The following is an 18,097-nucleotide window of genomic DNA, read 5'->3' on the forward strand; positions in this document are numbered from 1 at the left end:
TATTAAATTATATTTAAATCCAAATTCTAACATCTATTTCATATCAATTACATTATAAAATTAATTTACATAATTTTCTAACATTTTTATGATATATAATAATTTCTATAACAATTTTATTTTCACCACACTAGTAATAGATGATAATCATGTAAAAAAACTCAGTTCAGATTCTATTTACTATCTTCTGTAAGTGTAAAATATATTACTTTTGTTGTTGTAATTTTTACAAGCAAAAGAAATCACAATATTTTTTTCTATCAAATGTACATAAAATTGAATTATTTTTATTTAATTTAATGGTTTTCTAAATACCTTAATTTTAATTAATGTATGATATTTTAGTTCAATCATTGTAATATATCATTTTTTTACTAGAAAAATATTATGAAATTTGTAAAATTTAAAATAATTAAAATATATGTGAAGTTAATTTTTTTATAAATGAGAATGAAAATTTCTTTTTTTTAATTATTATATACATATATAGGATTTTTCTTTAAAATCGTTTTTTTATATTATTTTATTTTATTTATCTTTATATCAACATTTCATTTTATTTTAATTATTTCATATTTTATAATTATTAAAGTAGTTGTTCAAAGCAGTTTTCTAGATTTAAAAGATTATTCTATCATTTTGTAATTACTAAATCGGTTGTTAAAACAATTTTCTGAATTTAAAAATTTAAATAAAATAATTAGAGACCAAGCAATTTCTTTGATTTAAATAAAATATATTGTTAGAAGAGTTGCCAGTTTCATAATTTAAATAAAAATAATTATTTATTTATTTTAAATATTGACACACACATATTTACACGTTATTATTAAATGTTAACTCAAATATGATTATACATATGTGTATTATCATATCACAACCTAATTATTTGTTATGAATATCATGGTTTATATATTTCTTTTTTATAATCAAAACTAAGAAAAGACTTATTTATTGTCATCTATAAATAAATAAAGATTTGTATTATTATGAATAAAATGTTGATATTTAATATATGTATTCTAAAATGTTGACATATTTTAGTAGAAACACATAATATATCAGTAGTTTTATACATTATTAATTACGTTTTTATTTGTATAAGGATATTAATATATATCTATAAACACAGGTGTGCCGCATTAAAACATATTAATACCGTATTTTATTACTAAAGACATGGTGTGTCTATATATTTATATTTTTATTAAACATAATAAATTATATACATTCAATATAAATGTATGAATAACGATATTATTATTTAATTTTTAATATTAAATATAATGAAAACTGTAAGAAAATAACGTATACGGCGACCTTCGCCATTGCTGTTCTCACTCGCATTTCTTCTTCATCCTTCTTCTTCTCTCGCGCCTTCAATCGTTTCACCACAAAGTTCGTATCTTTCAAAACCCCACATCAACGACGTCGTTCCTTCTGCTGCAACTGCAAAAGGGTAATGACACTTCACCACCCACCATCCCTGCCATTTCTAAGAAAATGACCGCTCTTGGAAGTCCTCCGTCACCACCGACGTCGTCTCTGGTGCCGCCAAGAGGCTCGGAGGCGCAGCCGTCGACGCTCACTTCCGCCTGGCTGGAATCACGTCCGGCGGATTCAGGGTATGTTTGAGTGCTGTTTGGATGATCAGAACTCGCGGTTGGAATAGCTGCTAAAGTGATTTTAGGTAAATGTTTAGGGTCTGTTTGATAGAAATCTATAAATTTTTTGGGAGCTTTATTATTGAAAAATAAAACACTGTATTTCTCTGAGAAATGTTCTCAAAACACTTGTAACTTGCATCTAAACATGTCCTTAGTTTTAGCATGAGATGTCCTTAGTTTCCTTAGGAGAGATTGATTTTGAGAGAAAAATAACTTTAACATGCCTTTATGTTGAATAAAACAATTTATATGGACTAATGTGGAGTTGTTTTTAAATAAATAATGTAAATCAATTTTATAAATTTAATTTCATTAAAAATTAGTTCTACAAATAGTCTTCCAAACAAACTGCCCTTTGGCTTATTAGTTTGGACAAAACCTAGATAAAGTTTTAGGTGCTTTTGGTGATGTTTTCCCATTAAAGTTTTATATTGAAGTTTCACTTCGATAACTTATGTTTGCATCTAATGCAAACCTTCATTACATGTAAATCACAAGTTTTCACGGAAAAATACGAGAGAAAATATTTCTTAAATTATGTGTTCGTGTATTAGACACATATCATACACATATATTTGTATCTTACTTTAAAAGATATTTTTTTTTTTTGTCTATAACAACTTTAATATAATTCTAACACAAACAATTTTAAAAATGTCAAATATAATAATTTTCTAAAAATTAAAAAATTTAATGTATAAATATCTATTATAATAATTTTCCAAAAATTAAAAAATTTAATGTATAAATATCTATTATGATTATAGAAATAAAGAAGAAATCCTATATATAATCAGAAATATATAGATTATATATGTATTATTGAAAATGTTTTGATTTAATATCTTATCATATCTTTCTATAATGTGAATTTTTTTAAAGTTGTTAATTTGTCTTTAAATAAATTTTAATTAAAATGTTTTTTTCCAATAATGATCTCTTATCATATATTTTTCATTATATATGTATTATTGAAAATATTTTTATTTAATATCTTATCATATTTTCCTATAATGTAATTTTTTAAAAATTTGTTAATTTGTTTTTAAATAAATTTTAACTAAAATGTTTTTTCCAATGATGATCTCATATCATATACTCCATATCCCATGTCATACATTTTGGAGTTTGGAAGTGGGAGAAGGTGAAAGTTTTAGACTTTCCGATTGCAAATTGACCCTTTTGTGTTGACCATTTACTGTTTTTCAGATGGGGAGCTCTTGTGGTTGAGACGGAAAAACCGGGAGGTTAGGCTGTGGACATTACACCTAAGGAGTTTGAAGTGAGAACATTTGCTCAGGAATATGGAGGTGTTGCTTTTACTGTTTCAGGGCATGTTGTCTTCTTTGCAAATTACAAAGATCAGAGGTTGTACAAGCAGAGCACTCCATCAGTTCTCTGGGTGAGTATTGCAAGCATAAATTTTCATCATCCAATGCCATATTTTTCAAAACAATGTTATGACAAGTTATTTGACTTGTGGAATGGAATATAGCTGAGTAGTATGGAATGGAAAGGATCAAAGGAATAAGGTTAATATTTTATGATGGGATGGTGGAAAGTTTTCATACCATGTATTGAGAAGTAACTGGAATGATAAGGATAATAGTGAATAACTAGTTGTTTCGATTTCATATTGGCCTAATTGGAGAAAAGGCAAATAGAAGAGTTGGATGGAAGGGGATTGAATAGATTCTTGTTGGTTTTGTTCCATTTCTTCCTATTCTAAATTATCCAGACATAATAATCAAAGTAACCATTTCAAACTCCTCTAATCTACCACTGTCAGTAAACATAAATGGCATATGTGTTTGTGTCCTTTGGATTAATATGCAGGCTTACTCTTATATGTCTGTTATATATTGTCATTCAATTTTTATTTATTTGTGTTCGAATGAACTTTGGTTAACATGTACAGATTCATCAGAGCTTATCTGGAGATATTGATTTAGTGTCATGTCATGTTATTGTCCAAGGTGTATTTGAAGCAATCTTCTTATGCTTTGTTCTCTATCAGATGTGTCTCCCATACCTCTTACCATGGATTGTGGTAGCCCAGTAGTCAGCAATGCTGATCCGAAAAGTGAAAGAATAGCTTGGATTCAGTGGAGTCATCCATACATGCCATAGGATAAATCAGAACTTTGGGTTGGCTATATTTCTGACAAAGGGTGAGTAGAACTCTAATACAATAAAAGCTTATATTTTTGCAGATATTCAGTTCTTTTCTGAAATACACAATGTTAATTTATGATTTTGTTGATTAAATTGATACTTTCACAGTTTTCATGCAATGCAATGTTTTCTGACATGATGATGCTTAGATTTTGTTTCTTCTGTAAGATTTTTCCTGCTTCCATCCATTTCCGTCTCTTATTCTGTGTTCTGGATCAAGATTTCTAGTTCCATATGATAGTTGAGTGGCTGTTTTCTTATTATATGCCATGTTTCAACTTGAAAGAAGCTTAATCATCTTACGATTCCATGCACATGCAGAGAGATATACAAGGGGGTGTGTTGCTGTGAACGATCCTGCACTTGTGGATTCTCCAACTGAGGCCAAGTGGTCTTCTGATGTTCTGATGGTATATAAACTAAACAATGCTTGTTACTCTTTTCCGTTCCTCACCTCCTTCCTAAAAAATAAGGAACTTCTGAATTTTATAGAACTTTTGATCCTGAGTTTTATAATCAATGGGAATTGTGTTACTAGTAAAATTCATTGAACAAGTTTATGTTTTTGTAGTAATGTAGGTGAATTTTCGTCTACCTATTTCAGATTCATTCAGATTTATCATTTTATGTCAAAGTGAATCCTACAATGGATAATATTCAGATTTTTTTGAAAGCTTGTATACGAATCTCATCATTTCTGATAACCCAAAACACAAAATAATCAAATCCTTCAATAATCACTAATTTTTATAAAAAAAAATAAAGAATATAACAAAAATTCTATATTAATTCAAACTTATTTTCTTTTCAAAATAAAAAATAAATAAAAGGAATTACTAAGAATTTTTTATAAAGAAAATAGTAAGCAACTAGTTTTACAAAACAAAAAATATAATAACACTTATATATTATTTAAACAATAATTAGTTTTTCCTAAGAGATAGTATTATTTTTTATAAAAAACAAAATAAAAGTTAGGATGATTAAAGTTGTCAGTGCAAGAAAAGAAAGAAAAAGATGAAAAAAAAAATTATATTTTAAAATATTATTCTAAAGTCCAAAAACCTATTCACAAACAACTCTCTCTCAGGGTTCTCTTCTCTCTGTTCATCTTCTCCCTTCTCACTGTTCATCTTCTCATATTCTCTTTTCACTCTTTCTCTTTTGCGTTTCATCTTCTCCATTGTTCGTCTTCCCGAGTTTCTTCTTCTCTGTGTTTCTTTCTGATTTTTCATTTTTTGTTCCTTCCTCCGAATCTTCTTCTCTAACGGAAACTGAATCATCGCGAATCACACTTAGATCTGGTTCACCCGACTCATGTTACGATTCGGGCTACAAAACGATTCATCAATATGTATCGCGGAGGAAGAAATTTGTAAAGAATCGAGATTCGAATCGCACGATTCGTACTACACTGGGTAGAAATTCTAAATTTTGGTGAGTGTAGTCTGGGCGATAGTAAAATGGACTTGCCTAATCGTGATAAACAACAGACTGTTGCTGTAAAGAAGACAGCACTGAGAGATCTGCAGAATGATAATAAAAGCATGGTGCCAACCTCTGTTGGAAGCCCTTCGTTTTTAAAGGATAAGGATCCTGCTACTGATTCGAATAGAGTTTCCGGCACCAAGAGACCCTCGTCTGAGTATCCAGTGAACCAGAATCTTCAGCAATCTCCAGGCAATAATGCTGCAAATGGACATCTTGTGTATGTCCGTAGAAAATCAGAAACAGAACTGGGTAAGGGCACTGCTTTTGAAAATCCAAGTATTAATGCTTATTGTTCACATTCGAAGCAGCTTTGTTGTGAAGAGGAGAATGCTCAACCAAAATCTCAGATAAAGGAACCAAAGGTTTCTTGTTTCCCAGCATTTGCACCTTTTCCTATGGCTTCTTCAATGAACTCGTCTGGAAAGCCTTCAGTTCCTATTTCTCTTGGCAAATCTTCAATGAAGTTAGCACCAGTTGAGTCCGATTATGTGACAGCTTCTTCTGGCCCTGCTACCACCACTGGTAATCCCAAGGGATTAAACAATTTGCACTGGGAAGAGCGATACCAACAACTGCAGATGGTTTTGAAGAAATTGGACCAATCAGACCAAGAAGAATATATCCACAGTATGTTCAGGAACCGTAGAATAATAACTCAAATGTTTTCTTATGAAGTTCTTCATATTTTATTTAGCTCATATTATCCTTTGGCAGTGCTTCGCTCCCTGTCCTCAGTTGAACTTAGCAAACTTGCTGTTGAGTTAGAAAAGAGATCAATTCAGCTTTCATTAGAGGAAGGTAATGGAATTGTTATTTAGCGTGTTTCTTTCTTATAATCGTAGGTTAGAGTTGATTCTTAATGTATACTGCATCTGGGGTGTTGAATTAGGCACTAAATAAACTCTTTATGACTATTCATTATCTATCATGCTTGTGGTATAGTTCAATGGATACGAGTCTGTGAATTACTTAGTTTATGCATATCGGATCTTTGTTTTATGCTTCACAACTGTCAGCACTTTGACATGTTTTCCTTTTCTTTTTCTCATATTCATTATTTTGAATGGACCTTTAACTTTACTATATGCATATTATACGTATAGCACTAGTGTGGTGGAAGGTAGAATAGAGATATATTTGCATTTTGTTCCAGTTGTAGCCGTTAGCAACCCCAACCTGCATGCGTGCATCCTTATGTGTAAAAATACTTTCACAACTGTGTCAGATATACCTAACAGGAAGCTGATGAGTTTTTTACCTCAACTATTTCTATGATGACAGCCAAAGAATTACAGCGTGTTGCTGCTCTAAATGTCTTGGGTAAATCAGTGAAGAACTTCAAAGCACCAGTTGATCACGACGAGTGTTCAGACAAGTTGAAGGCGTCATCATGATTTTCCCCATTTGGGCTGCTGTAAATTTCCTTAGGCAGTGGAGACTTTCTGACTTCTTGTTTTTGTTTAGTGCTTAGAGTTTATGCTGATTCTTTTAAAATCTTCTAGTTGACAAAGAAACTATCTAACATCTTGTTCACAAAAATTGAAAATGGTTATCTATTGCAATTTGTGCTTCTTGTACAGATTGGATACCCTTATTTCTTTCTGCTCGTCTTACATAGTCTGAGAAAAAGGATTTAGGCTTAGCGTTGAATGCCAGAGTATCCACTTTCAGATCTTGCTTAAGTAGATATGATATAGATCACAATGGTACACATATTTAGGAAAGTGGGAATGCATCAATTAGTGTAAGGGGAAAAAGAAGGGTGTAGGTTAGGTTGGCTCATTTCAATCATATTTTCCTTTTTGGCATGGAGTTTCTTCTGCATGAAAGTTTAAGACTAATATTTGAAGACACTGAGATATATCTAAGTGCCTGATTTTCTTTTACATTTGACAATAAAATTACTTGTTAACCACATACTGATATGCGGATGGAGTATAATGAAATGTTATCAATTTTCATTATTTGTTTTCCACTTTAAGTGAAATTAAAACGTATCATTTTTTTAATTTTATGTTTTATCTTAATAAAAAAGAGACTTAGAAGCAATTGCCCTCATCTCAGCCATAAGAATATACATTTAGTTATGCTAATTGCATAACCAAAGTTGTTCCTAGCACCATCCTGAAGAACTCCACCCCAAACAGTTTTCCCACTTCTGCATCCACAGATCTATGTGTTTGCCTTTGCTGGCAAATTCCTTCATCACACTTCATCAACGTTTAATAAAAAATTATCTTAAAAGCATCGTTTGTGACAAATATTTCCACAAAAGCAACCATGACAGATATTTCATTTTTTATCTGTCAAATTGTATCCTTCTTTATGTATGTATTTGTTTATTGTGTGAAGATCCATCTTTCCTTAAGTGTTGAGATGCATCTTTCCTTAATCATACTCCAACGCTCACTTAGATGAAGAGTTTATGTAAGTGAAGTATTAAATGCGTAATCAATGAAACATTGGTACCTCCAAATCTTCACATATTTTTAGTTATCTAATGAGTTTTTACATATATGAACCTTGATTATGGGTCCCACATGATCTTAATATCTAATTAGTGTATAATCACTTAATTACTCATCCAATTGGCCCTCATCATAAAGACAAATATGGTGATGTACTATTAAACTCTTTTACACTTAGTTTGTTATGAGTGATGTACTATCAAACAAATAAGAAAAAAAAAAGACAGGAAGAGTGGAAGGAGATTAAGGAGAACACAAATATTGATTAAGGAGATTGCATTTCTCTTCATATGCAAAAACATGACGAAAGGAGAGAAAAGTTCAACATAATAAATTATATATGTAATATAATCTGTGTAAACCTTCTAATATTTTTTTATAGTTGAAAAAATTCTCATAATTGATAATGGGCCATATATATAAGACATTTTTATTTTAATAATCCATATAATAATGAGTAATTAAATAATATAATAACCAGTAAAATAATATTTCTTAATATTAATTTATTTCCTATCAAATGACCTCTATTTTTACTTAATTTTTATTTATTTATCTTTTCTTTCACTCCCTTTGTTTGTGTTTTTTTTTGGAAGAATGAAACATTCCAAATACACATCACATTAGTTAAAGTGTAACTTCCTTTCATTCTTATTTTCTTCCCAATTAAATGTTCAACAAACCTTATCCACTTTCTCATTGACAAATTTGATTGACCTTGTTTATGATCAAAATAATTTTTAATTATAAAAATATTTACCATATTATTTTCTAATTCTTTTATGATAATATCAAAAACAATTTATTTATAAAACAGATAAATGTTGTGTGTTTGAGCGACACATTTTCACTTAATTAACTCATCTTACATGTCCTCCATATGATAGAGATTTCATAGGACATGAAATGATATGAACTACTCCTAAGAACTCTAATGACCTACAAAATAACTTAGAACATTAAAATCAAAAGTTTCTCTTGATGAAAAATGAAAATCCATTTTGAAGAGTTAGAAAGGAGAGTAATGAAAAGTTAAAATATTCAAAGATATGGTAACTTTTATAAATAAATAGTTAATATTTAATTTCAAACATAAATAAATTTTTAACCTTTTTTACTTTTTAAATTATTTCTAGTAAACACAAAAATAATCTTCCCAAATTAATAACGACTCTGCTTTGTTTTCAGCTATTTGGATTAGCCTTAATCCTAAATCCATGAGTTATTTATTGCATGAATTTGGCCTATTTTGATTAGTGTTATATTAATTAATTTGGAATCAATTTAATTGGTGATGACTGGTCGTTTAATTAGAGTTTTTTTGTTTCTAATTTTATTATATTTAATTATGTTTTTGTTCTATTTGTATTGTTAATTTTTTTTTTTTTAAATAAATCCCTCTATTCTTTTATATTTTAATTATCTGAGTATATGGTTAATAAATTGCTAATATTTAATTATTGTATGAAATTGAATTAAATTAAGTCCCTACATTTTGTTTTTAAATATTAAATGTTTTGACGTGTAATATGACTTAAACATTATACATCATTTATATTTATATCATTAAAACATTTTACGTTGAACGGAACAAACTATTCATCTAATTACATTAACATCAAATTATAGTTTTACAACCATTCTTATTCTACCAAATATTTTCTACAAGAAAGTTATTTTTTATTCAGTAAAAAAAAATTATTAAATAAATTAATTTTAACGACAACAAATAGTTAAGTAAAAATACTACAATTATACTTTCTTTTGAGACATTACTTGACAAAAAAATGAAAACACTGTAACATCAAATATTCTTTTTCATTTTGTATTTCAATGGTCACAAACATGCTTATTTAATTGAGATTCAAATTATGAATATTTTACAAGTCTAAGTACTTTGAGACTTTGGTTGACAGAAAATGAAAACAATGTAATATCAAATAATTTTTTTATTTATTTCAGTGATCACAAACATAATTATTTAATTGAGATTCAAAATAATGAATTGTTTTTCTTATATCAACATATATGATGAAACGCATGCTCAATTATATTAATGATTAACGATTTCAAACAAAACTAATCTAATAAAAATTGTCGTCTTAAAATATAATTTTTTTTTCTTGTTTTATTAAAGACATAAAACATTTATTATAGTGAACTTATTTATCCTTAAAAAAAATAATGGTAGATGAATTATGATTTCTAAGAAGATTTTTTACAAAACTAAAAGAAAGAATGATGGTGGCTGAGGATGGTAGAATAATTTGTTATAAAAAACCTATAATAACAAAATAGATTTAAGAATTCACAATTTTTTTTATCAAATATACATAAAATTGAATTATTTTTACTTAATTTAATGATTTTTTAAATACCTTAATTTTAGTTAATGTATGATATTTTAGTTCAATAATTGTAATATGTCATTTTTGTTCACTAGAAAAACATTATGAAAATTTTAAAATATAACATAATTAAAATATATGTGAAGTTAATTATTTTTTTTTATAAATAAGAATGAAAAACTCTTTTTTAATTATTATTTATTATATATAATGGGAACTGTAAGAAATAACGTAGAATGGCCACGTTCGCCATTACTGTTCTCACTCTCACTCGCATTTCTTCTTCATCTTCTTCTTCCCACTTCTTCTTCTCTAACGCCCTCAATCGTTTCGCCACAAAGTTCGTATCTTTCAAAACCCCACATCAACGACGTCGTTCCTTCTGCTGCAACTGCAAAAGGGCAATGACATCTTCAGCAGCCACCATCCCTTCCATTTCTGAGAAAATGACCGCACCCTATGGTTCCTGGAAGTCCCCCATCACCACCGACGTCGTCTCCGGAGCCGCCAAGAGGCTCGGAGGCACAGCCGTCGACGCCCACGGCCGCCTCGTCTGGCTGGAATCACGTCCGGCGGATTCAGGGTATGTTTGAGTGCTGTTTGGATGATCTAAAATCACGTTTGAATAGCTGCTAAAGTGATTTTAGGTAAATGTTTAGGGTCTGTTTGATACAAACCTATACATGTTTTGAGAGCTTTATTATTGAAAAAACACTGTATTTCTATGAGAAATGTTCTCAAATCACTTGTAACTTGCATCTAAACATATCCTTGGTTTTAGCATGATATGTCCTTGGTTTTGTTAGGAGAGATTGATTTCGGATTTAAATTTTTTTTTGAGAAAAAAATAATTTTAAGTTGCTTTTGTGTTGAATACAACAATTTACATTGACTAATGTTGAGTTTTTTTTTTTAGAATAAATAATCTAAACATAAATTACTTCATTCCAAAACTAGTCTTAACTAAAATCAATTCAATAAATTTAATTTCATCAAAAATTAGTTCTACAAGTAGTCGTCCAAACAAACAAACAAACAAACTAATAAAGACCAAGTGCCCCTTTGGCTTATTAGCTTGGACAAAGCCTAGATAAAACTTTAGGTGCTTTTGGTGATGTTTTCCCATTAAAGTTTTTATATCGAAGTTTCACTTCGACAACTTATGTTTGCATTTAATGCAAACCTTTATTACACGGTGATTACATGTAAAGCTCTAGTTCAAATTGAAAAGTAGCACAAAATTACCCAAGCAATTTTACCTTTAGGAGTTTAGAAGTTGGAAAAGGTGAAAGTCTTAAACTTTTTGAGTTTGCAAATTGACCCTTTTGTTTTGGCCATTTACTGTCTTTCAGACGGGGAGTTCTTGTGGTTGAGGCGGAAAATCCGGGAGGTGAGCCTGTGGACATTACACCTAAGGAGTTTGCAGTGAGAACATTGGCTCAGGAATATGGAGGTGGTGCCTTTACTGTTTCAGGGGATGTTGTCTTCTTTGCAAATTACAAAGATCAGAGGTTGTACAAGCAGTCCATCAGTTCTCTGGGTGAGTATTGCAAGTATAAATTTTCATTATCTAATGCCATATTTTCCAAAACAATGTTATGGCGTGTTATTTGACTGGTGGAATGGAATATAACTGAGTAGTGTGGAATGTAAAGGATCAAAGGAATAAGGTTAATATTTTATGATGGGATGGTGGAAAGTGTTCATATTATCTATTGAGAAGTGACTGGAATGATAAGTATCTTAGTTAATAATTAGTTGTTCACATTTCATATTGGCTTAATTGGAGAAAAGGCAAATAGAAGGATCGGATGGAATGGGATTGAATAGATTCTTACTGGTTTTGTTCCATTTCTTCCTATTTTAAAGGATCCAAACATCAACAACTAATGTAACCATTTCAAACTCCTGCAATCTACCACTTTCAGTAAACATAAATGGCATTTTTTTCCCTTTGGATTAATAAGTAGCTTACACTTGTAAGTAATATGTTTGTTATATATTGTCATTAAACTTTTATTTATTTATTTGTGGTCTATTTAACTAAACATATACAGATTCATTAGAGCTATCTGGAAATATTGATTTAGTGTCAAAGGAGTATTTCAAGCAATCTTCTTATTAGTGCTAGAATTTTATGCTTTGTTCCCTAACAGATGTGCCTCCCATACCTCTTACTCCGGATTATGGTAGCCCAGTAGTCAGCTATGCAGATGGAATCTATGATGGACGCTTTAACCGATTTGTCAGTGTAAGGGAAGGTAAGCAGTCCAGATAAAAATTGTCTTGTAGACTTATGTTAGAAATGTTCCTGTTGTTTTTATTTGTTAAACCTTTTATTTATTTGGTCTGAAATGTATGACCATGTTGCTAGATCGTCAAGAAAGCACTCTAAATCCATCTACAACAATTGTATCTATAGCACTTGGCAGCAAGGATGTTCAGGGTAATATTTTCTGCTTTTCTAGTGAATATATTCTGTGAAGAGATTTATAAATAATGAGTAAACAGGGGATAAATATTTTGGTATTGCTTGTTAAAAGTTTTCATATATTGGATAGTTTCCCTTTCTGACTGTTTAATCATGCAATCAATATTACGTCTAACTAGATTGTGTGACATTCAGAACCGCAGGTACTAGTTGGTGGGAGTGACTTCTATGCTTTCCCACGTCTTGATCCGAAAAGTGAAAGAATAGCTTGGATTCAGTGGAATCATCCATACATGCCATGGGATAAATCGGAACTTTGGGTTGGCTATATTTCTGAAAAAGGGTGAGTAGAACTCCAATTCAAAACTTGAAAAAGTTAAGTTTGCTTATCATGTTGGTTGCATAATTGAAGTGACAATGAAATATTATTTTAGTTCATGCATTACGTGAGCTTTTAGTTTCTTTGTATTGATTACAAGTCTATCTATGATACAGTTTCTTTTAATATGAACAGCTTATATTTTTGCAGATATTTAGTTCTTTTCTAAATCACACAATGTTTATTTATTATTTGTTGATTAAATTGACAGTCTTCATAATTTTCGTGCAATGTTTTCTGACAGGATGATGCATAGATTTTATTTCTTCCGCAAGATTTTTCCTGTTTCCATCCATTTCCGTCTCCTATTCTGTGTTCTCGATCTAGTTTCCTAGTTCCATATGATAGTTGGAGTGGCTGTTTTCTTATTATATACCATGTTTCAACTTGAAGCTTAATCATCCTATGGTTCCATGCAGAGAGATCTGCAAGCGGGTGTGTGTTGCAGGGAATGATCCAGCACTTGTGGAGTCTCCAACCGAGCCCAAGTGGTCTTCTGATGGTACATAAACTAAGCAATGCTAGTAACTCTCCCCCCATTCCTCACCTCCTCCTTCCTAAAAAAATAAGGAACTTCTGAGGTTTTTAGAACCAAAAGATGACTTTGTAATAGTAGTTCTCAAGATTTTAATTTTGTTTTCTCTTAATATCATCAAGTCATGGTAATAATGGGATAGTATCCTTTATCTGGTTAATTTATGATATATTGGGGCATTTACTTGCATTTTATTTTTTGTTTTGTTTTCTTTTTTTGTTTTTACTTGTTTCAATCTGTTTTTGAAGATTTGTACAGGAAATGGAAAAATAAAAAGGTTATTTTTACTGTTTCTTTTTCGAATAACTTATTTATGGGTTCTGTTGTCATTGAATGTTATTAATCCAAAGCTTACCCATTGATTTGAATGGGAACATTTGTTATGATCTAAGTGTGCATTGTGGTTTACTTTATTTTTAATTTAACAGGGGAGCTTTTTTTCATCACGGATAGGGGAAATGGTTTTTGGAATCTCCATAAATGGGTAATTCTTTCCCTTTTTATTCCTGCAAAAGAATGAGTATATATAGTGGGTTTCATTAACTTTTGGTTCTCTAATTTCTGCATTGATAAATATTTTACTATGGATAATTTTACATGAAAGGTCATGTTTGGATATATATTTTTTGGAGGTTTGGTAGATATAAACTGTTATTATGTTACTAGTAAGGTTCATTGAACAAGTTTATGTTTTTTAGTGTAGGTTCCTAAGTAGGTGAATTTCCCACTACCTATTTGACTTTGCTGTTTTTGACATGCGGAGTCTCTTTGAGATTTATCATTTTGATGTGTTTTTGGATGATGTCAAAGAAAATCCTACATCTGATGGTAATAAGATTTTACAGAAAGCTAGTATATGAATTTCATGACTCGTGTTCTGAAAATAGTCAGGTTTTGAATATCTTTCTGCCACAACATTTACATAAAACCATGTTCTAAAAAACAGTAGAGGTGTTCTAGTTGGCTTTTTTTGGGCATTATCCAATCTTTGAGGTTAAATATCTATATTATTCTTTTGTCACAATATAACATAAATGCTTGATTTTAATATTTCACTTTTTATATAATAATCTGTTCCTTTGTCTTGGATTCCCTTGTTGAACAACCTGCTCATGCTTGAACACATTTGTGAGCTGGACGTGCAATAGGAACTAAGTATTTAATTGATTGTTTTTCTTTTTCTTTTTCTAACTTTTATAACTGATTACAGATTGAGTCTGAGAACAAGGTCTTGCCTGTTTATTCTTTGGAGGCGGAGTTTGCAAGGCCACTGTGGATTTTTGGTATGAATTCTTATGAATTTCTTCAAAATCATACGCAGAAAAATTTAATTGCTTGCAGTTACAGGTAATTCTGTGTCCGCTACTTGTAAACTTCTTGCTCTCTCGGGTCCAATCTAGTGCATTCAATCAAGGTTTTGGTTGTGTTTGCAGACAGCAGGGGAAGTCATATCTTGGAATTATTGATGATGTGCAGGGCTCAAAACTAACTGTGCTGGATATCCCTTTCACAGATATAGATAACATTGTAATTTTTAAAATTGTTGTTTTTGTTTTTATGGTAATCAATTCTTGAAATGCATTATCAATCTTATTGTACAATCATGCCATTGCAGACTTCTGGTATTGATTGCCTTTATGTGGAGGGAGCATCTGCTGTTCATCCATCATCAGTGGCCAAGGTGCTTCCTTCTTCCCCCTATTATTCTATTTAGTTATTTCAATGCATTCCCTGATATAGCTCTTACTTTTCAGGTGACTTTAGATAATGATAAATCAAAAGCAGTTGACTTCAACATTATTTGGTCCTCCTCACCGGATAGTTTGAAGTATAGTTCTTACTTCAGTAAACCTGAGTTGATTGAATTCCCAACTGATGTTCCTGGTCAAAATGCTTATGCATACTTTTACAAACCATCTAATCCTGATTTCCAAGCTAGTGAAGAAGAAAAGCCTCCATTGTTATTGAAGAGCCATGGTAAATCTTGGTCTTGTATACGGTCTGATCACATTCTATTTCATAAATCTTTAGATGTTGAAAATCTGTTGAGTGGGGTCTTCCCTCTGCAACCATAATTCATATGTAGTTTGTTATCTCATGATCTATGTACTTGATAATTGAGAATGGATGGCCTTTAAAATGTTAGAACTGTATGCTCATACTGCTGAATATTATATGGATAGATTGTAATGAAACTGGCAGTACTAATTTTGATTTTACATTGTTGAATACATACGGACTTTGGTTTAGTTCTGTTCATCAAAAAATGTTAATGAGAAATTGATGCCCACATAATATGCCCAAACCATTCTTTCCTCTAACTTTTCCTGTGTGTCGAAGTCTAAATCTTGTAGTGTCTAGTTTCTTAACTTTTTCTCCAACACAATCTTTTGAAAACATATTATGTAATTCTTCTCTAAATTGTGATGTCCATCACCTCTAATGGCATGTTACACATGGGTTCTCTTAGTCTAATGATTTCATACAACACACTTTTATATGCACATTGTGTTTGAATATTTCAGGAGGACCAACCGCCGAAGCACGTGGAATTTTAAACTTGAGCATTCAGTACTGGACTAGTCGGGGTTGGGCATTTGTTGATGTTAATTATGGTGGAAGCACTGGTTTGTTACTCACCATGTCTACAAAATTATATTCCGATTTCTGAATTGCCTATTCTTTCTCACCCATATTTTTGTTTTATGTAGCTAGAACTGGTAATTCTTTCTTAAGTTTATTCATTGTTTTTTGGCCATCCTTGGAGCTTATGGTTATTTATTATTCCCTATTTTAATTTGTATCATTTGTAGCCTATGTTAATCATTTCACTTACTGAAAAGATGGAACTCAATTTGTCTGACTAGAATGTTGTTTGGAAGGTTATGGCAGAGAGTTCCGAGAACGGCTGTTGGGACGTTGGGGAATAGTTGATGTCAATGACTGTTGTAGTTGTGCTACATACTTGGTATGTTTTTTAAGTTTTTTCGTACATTTGTAATTGAAGGATGTTATAAGATTGGTTGTGCAATATAATCTCTTATGTAGGTGAACAGTGGAAAGGTTGATGGGGAGCGGCTATGTATTACAGGGGGCTCTGCTGGTGGCTATACCACCTTAGCTGCTCTTGCTTTTAAAGAAACTTTTAAGGCTGGTGCTTCTTTATATGGTGTGAGTAAAACTTCTGATACTTCAATTTTGGTATACATTTTCCTAAAATTATAGCTTCATGTTTCTACCATGTATTGGATTTCTGACTTGTCCTCTGTTCACATTATTTGGCTATTGGAGAATGTCACTGTTTTAAGAAAGATAAGATTAAGAATGTCATGAACAATTGTTTTTCTGCTATAATATTCTTCTAAGTGATTACTTTAAACTCTAATAATAATAATCCCTTTAATTGGTTACAGATCAGATTTTCTCAGCCAGCTTTTTATCAAAATGAAGTATAATGTAGTTGATGTTCTTATAACTTTAACAAAGAATAAAAGTTTAACAATTGTGTGCTTACAATGGAATTTATTTGTCAATTGGTGTCTCAAGCAGGTAGCTGACGTGAACATGTTGAGAGCGGAAACTCATAAATTTGAATCCCATTATATCGATAGACTTGGTGGTAAGTCAACAATTAACCATTTAAGTACCTACACTTTCTTTGATTTATTTGTTTAATTTGATTTGATGTTCAATCTATCCCTTAACTGATTGTAGGAGGTGAGAAAGGGTGCTATGAAAGATCACCAATCAATCATGTTGACAAGTTTTCTTGTCCCATTATTTTATTCCAAGGGTTGGAGGACAAGGTAAGTAAAAATCCAGTTATTATTTTCCCTTTGACATATTCATTGCTTAAAGGACTTTGGGGTGAAAATTGTCAACCTTTTCTTGAATCTTCTGTCATTGTTAGAACTTAATATGATAAATATATATATATATATATATATATATCTTTTGGTGTATCCAATAAATATATCGTGCACAATGCAGGTTGTACCACCTGAACAAGCTCGCAAAATTTACCAGGCTCTGAAGGAAAAAGGTGTACCAGTTGCTCTTGTTGAGTATGAAGGAGAACAACATGGTTTCCGAAAGGTATACACCACCACAAGCACTTCAATTATTTACCCTTTAAACTGAAACAGTGATTACAACAAATAACTGGTTTAATGCAGGCTGAAAACATTAAGTTCACACTTGAGCAACAAATGGTGTTCTTTGCACGATTAGTTGGACACTTCAATGTTGCTGATGATATTACTCCCATCAAAATTCACAACTTTGATTGAGAATGCCATTTTTAGTGGTACTCATGTTCTTTCTCTTTGCATCCATGTTGAAGCAAGTCTTGAAAAATCTTTGTTCTCAAATACTTTTAGTGCTTGAGCTGAAATTCAGGTTTGCTTGAATTTTTGCACTAACTAGGTTCTTCTGCCACAGCACAAACTACCCCGTAGCCCTGGTACTCTTCTTTTGGAGGTCTGTTTTTATAAACATTAAAATTGTATAAATAAATAAAAATTCAAAATTGACTTTTAAAATTTGACTTGGAATATTTTTTAATATAGGATTTTTTTACATTTACTTAATCTGTCTTTTATTT

The 18,097-nt window shown here is 30.9% G+C and overlaps 2 protein-coding genes across 2 annotated transcripts; both read left to right on the top strand.

Moving 5' to 3' along the window:
* The first annotated feature begins 1,310 nt into the window (after positions 1-1,310).
* On the top strand, positions 1,311-6,912 carry LOC137831215 (integral membrane hemolysin-III-like protein). The gene is made up of 6 exons (XM_068638806.1): positions 1,311-1,690; positions 2,877-3,069; positions 3,685-3,838; positions 4,164-5,960; positions 6,048-6,131; positions 6,615-6,912. Exons 4-6 carry the CDS (start codon positions 5,306-5,308, stop codon positions 6,725-6,727), a joined length of 852 nt encoding a protein of 283 aa, XP_068494907.1. The 5' UTR covers positions 1,311-1,690; positions 2,877-3,069; positions 3,685-3,838; positions 4,164-5,305; the 3' UTR covers positions 6,728-6,912.
* A 3,430-nt stretch (positions 6,913-10,342) lies between these two features.
* On the top strand, positions 10,343-18,035 carry LOC137831216 (peptidase uncH). The gene is made up of 18 exons (XM_068638807.1): positions 10,343-10,732; positions 11,502-11,689; positions 12,306-12,410; positions 12,524-12,595; positions 12,776-12,923; positions 13,379-13,461; positions 13,923-13,978; positions 14,705-14,841; positions 14,928-15,021; positions 15,110-15,175; positions 15,249-15,471; positions 16,020-16,121; positions 16,377-16,462; positions 16,543-16,665; positions 17,044-17,113; positions 17,209-17,300; positions 17,485-17,589; positions 17,670-18,035. Exons 1-18 carry the CDS (start codon positions 10,386-10,388, stop codon positions 17,781-17,783), a joined length of 2,211 nt encoding a protein of 736 aa, XP_068494908.1. The 5' UTR covers positions 10,343-10,385; the 3' UTR covers positions 17,784-18,035.
* The last annotated feature ends 62 nt before the right edge of the window (positions 18,036-18,097 follow it).

This window comes from Phaseolus vulgaris, chromosome 6 (genome assembly GCF_051622355.1).
Source record: "Phaseolus vulgaris cultivar YP4 chromosome 6, ASM5162235v1, whole genome shotgun sequence".
Taxonomy (NCBI): Eukaryota; Viridiplantae; Streptophyta; class Magnoliopsida; order Fabales; family Fabaceae; genus Phaseolus; species Phaseolus vulgaris.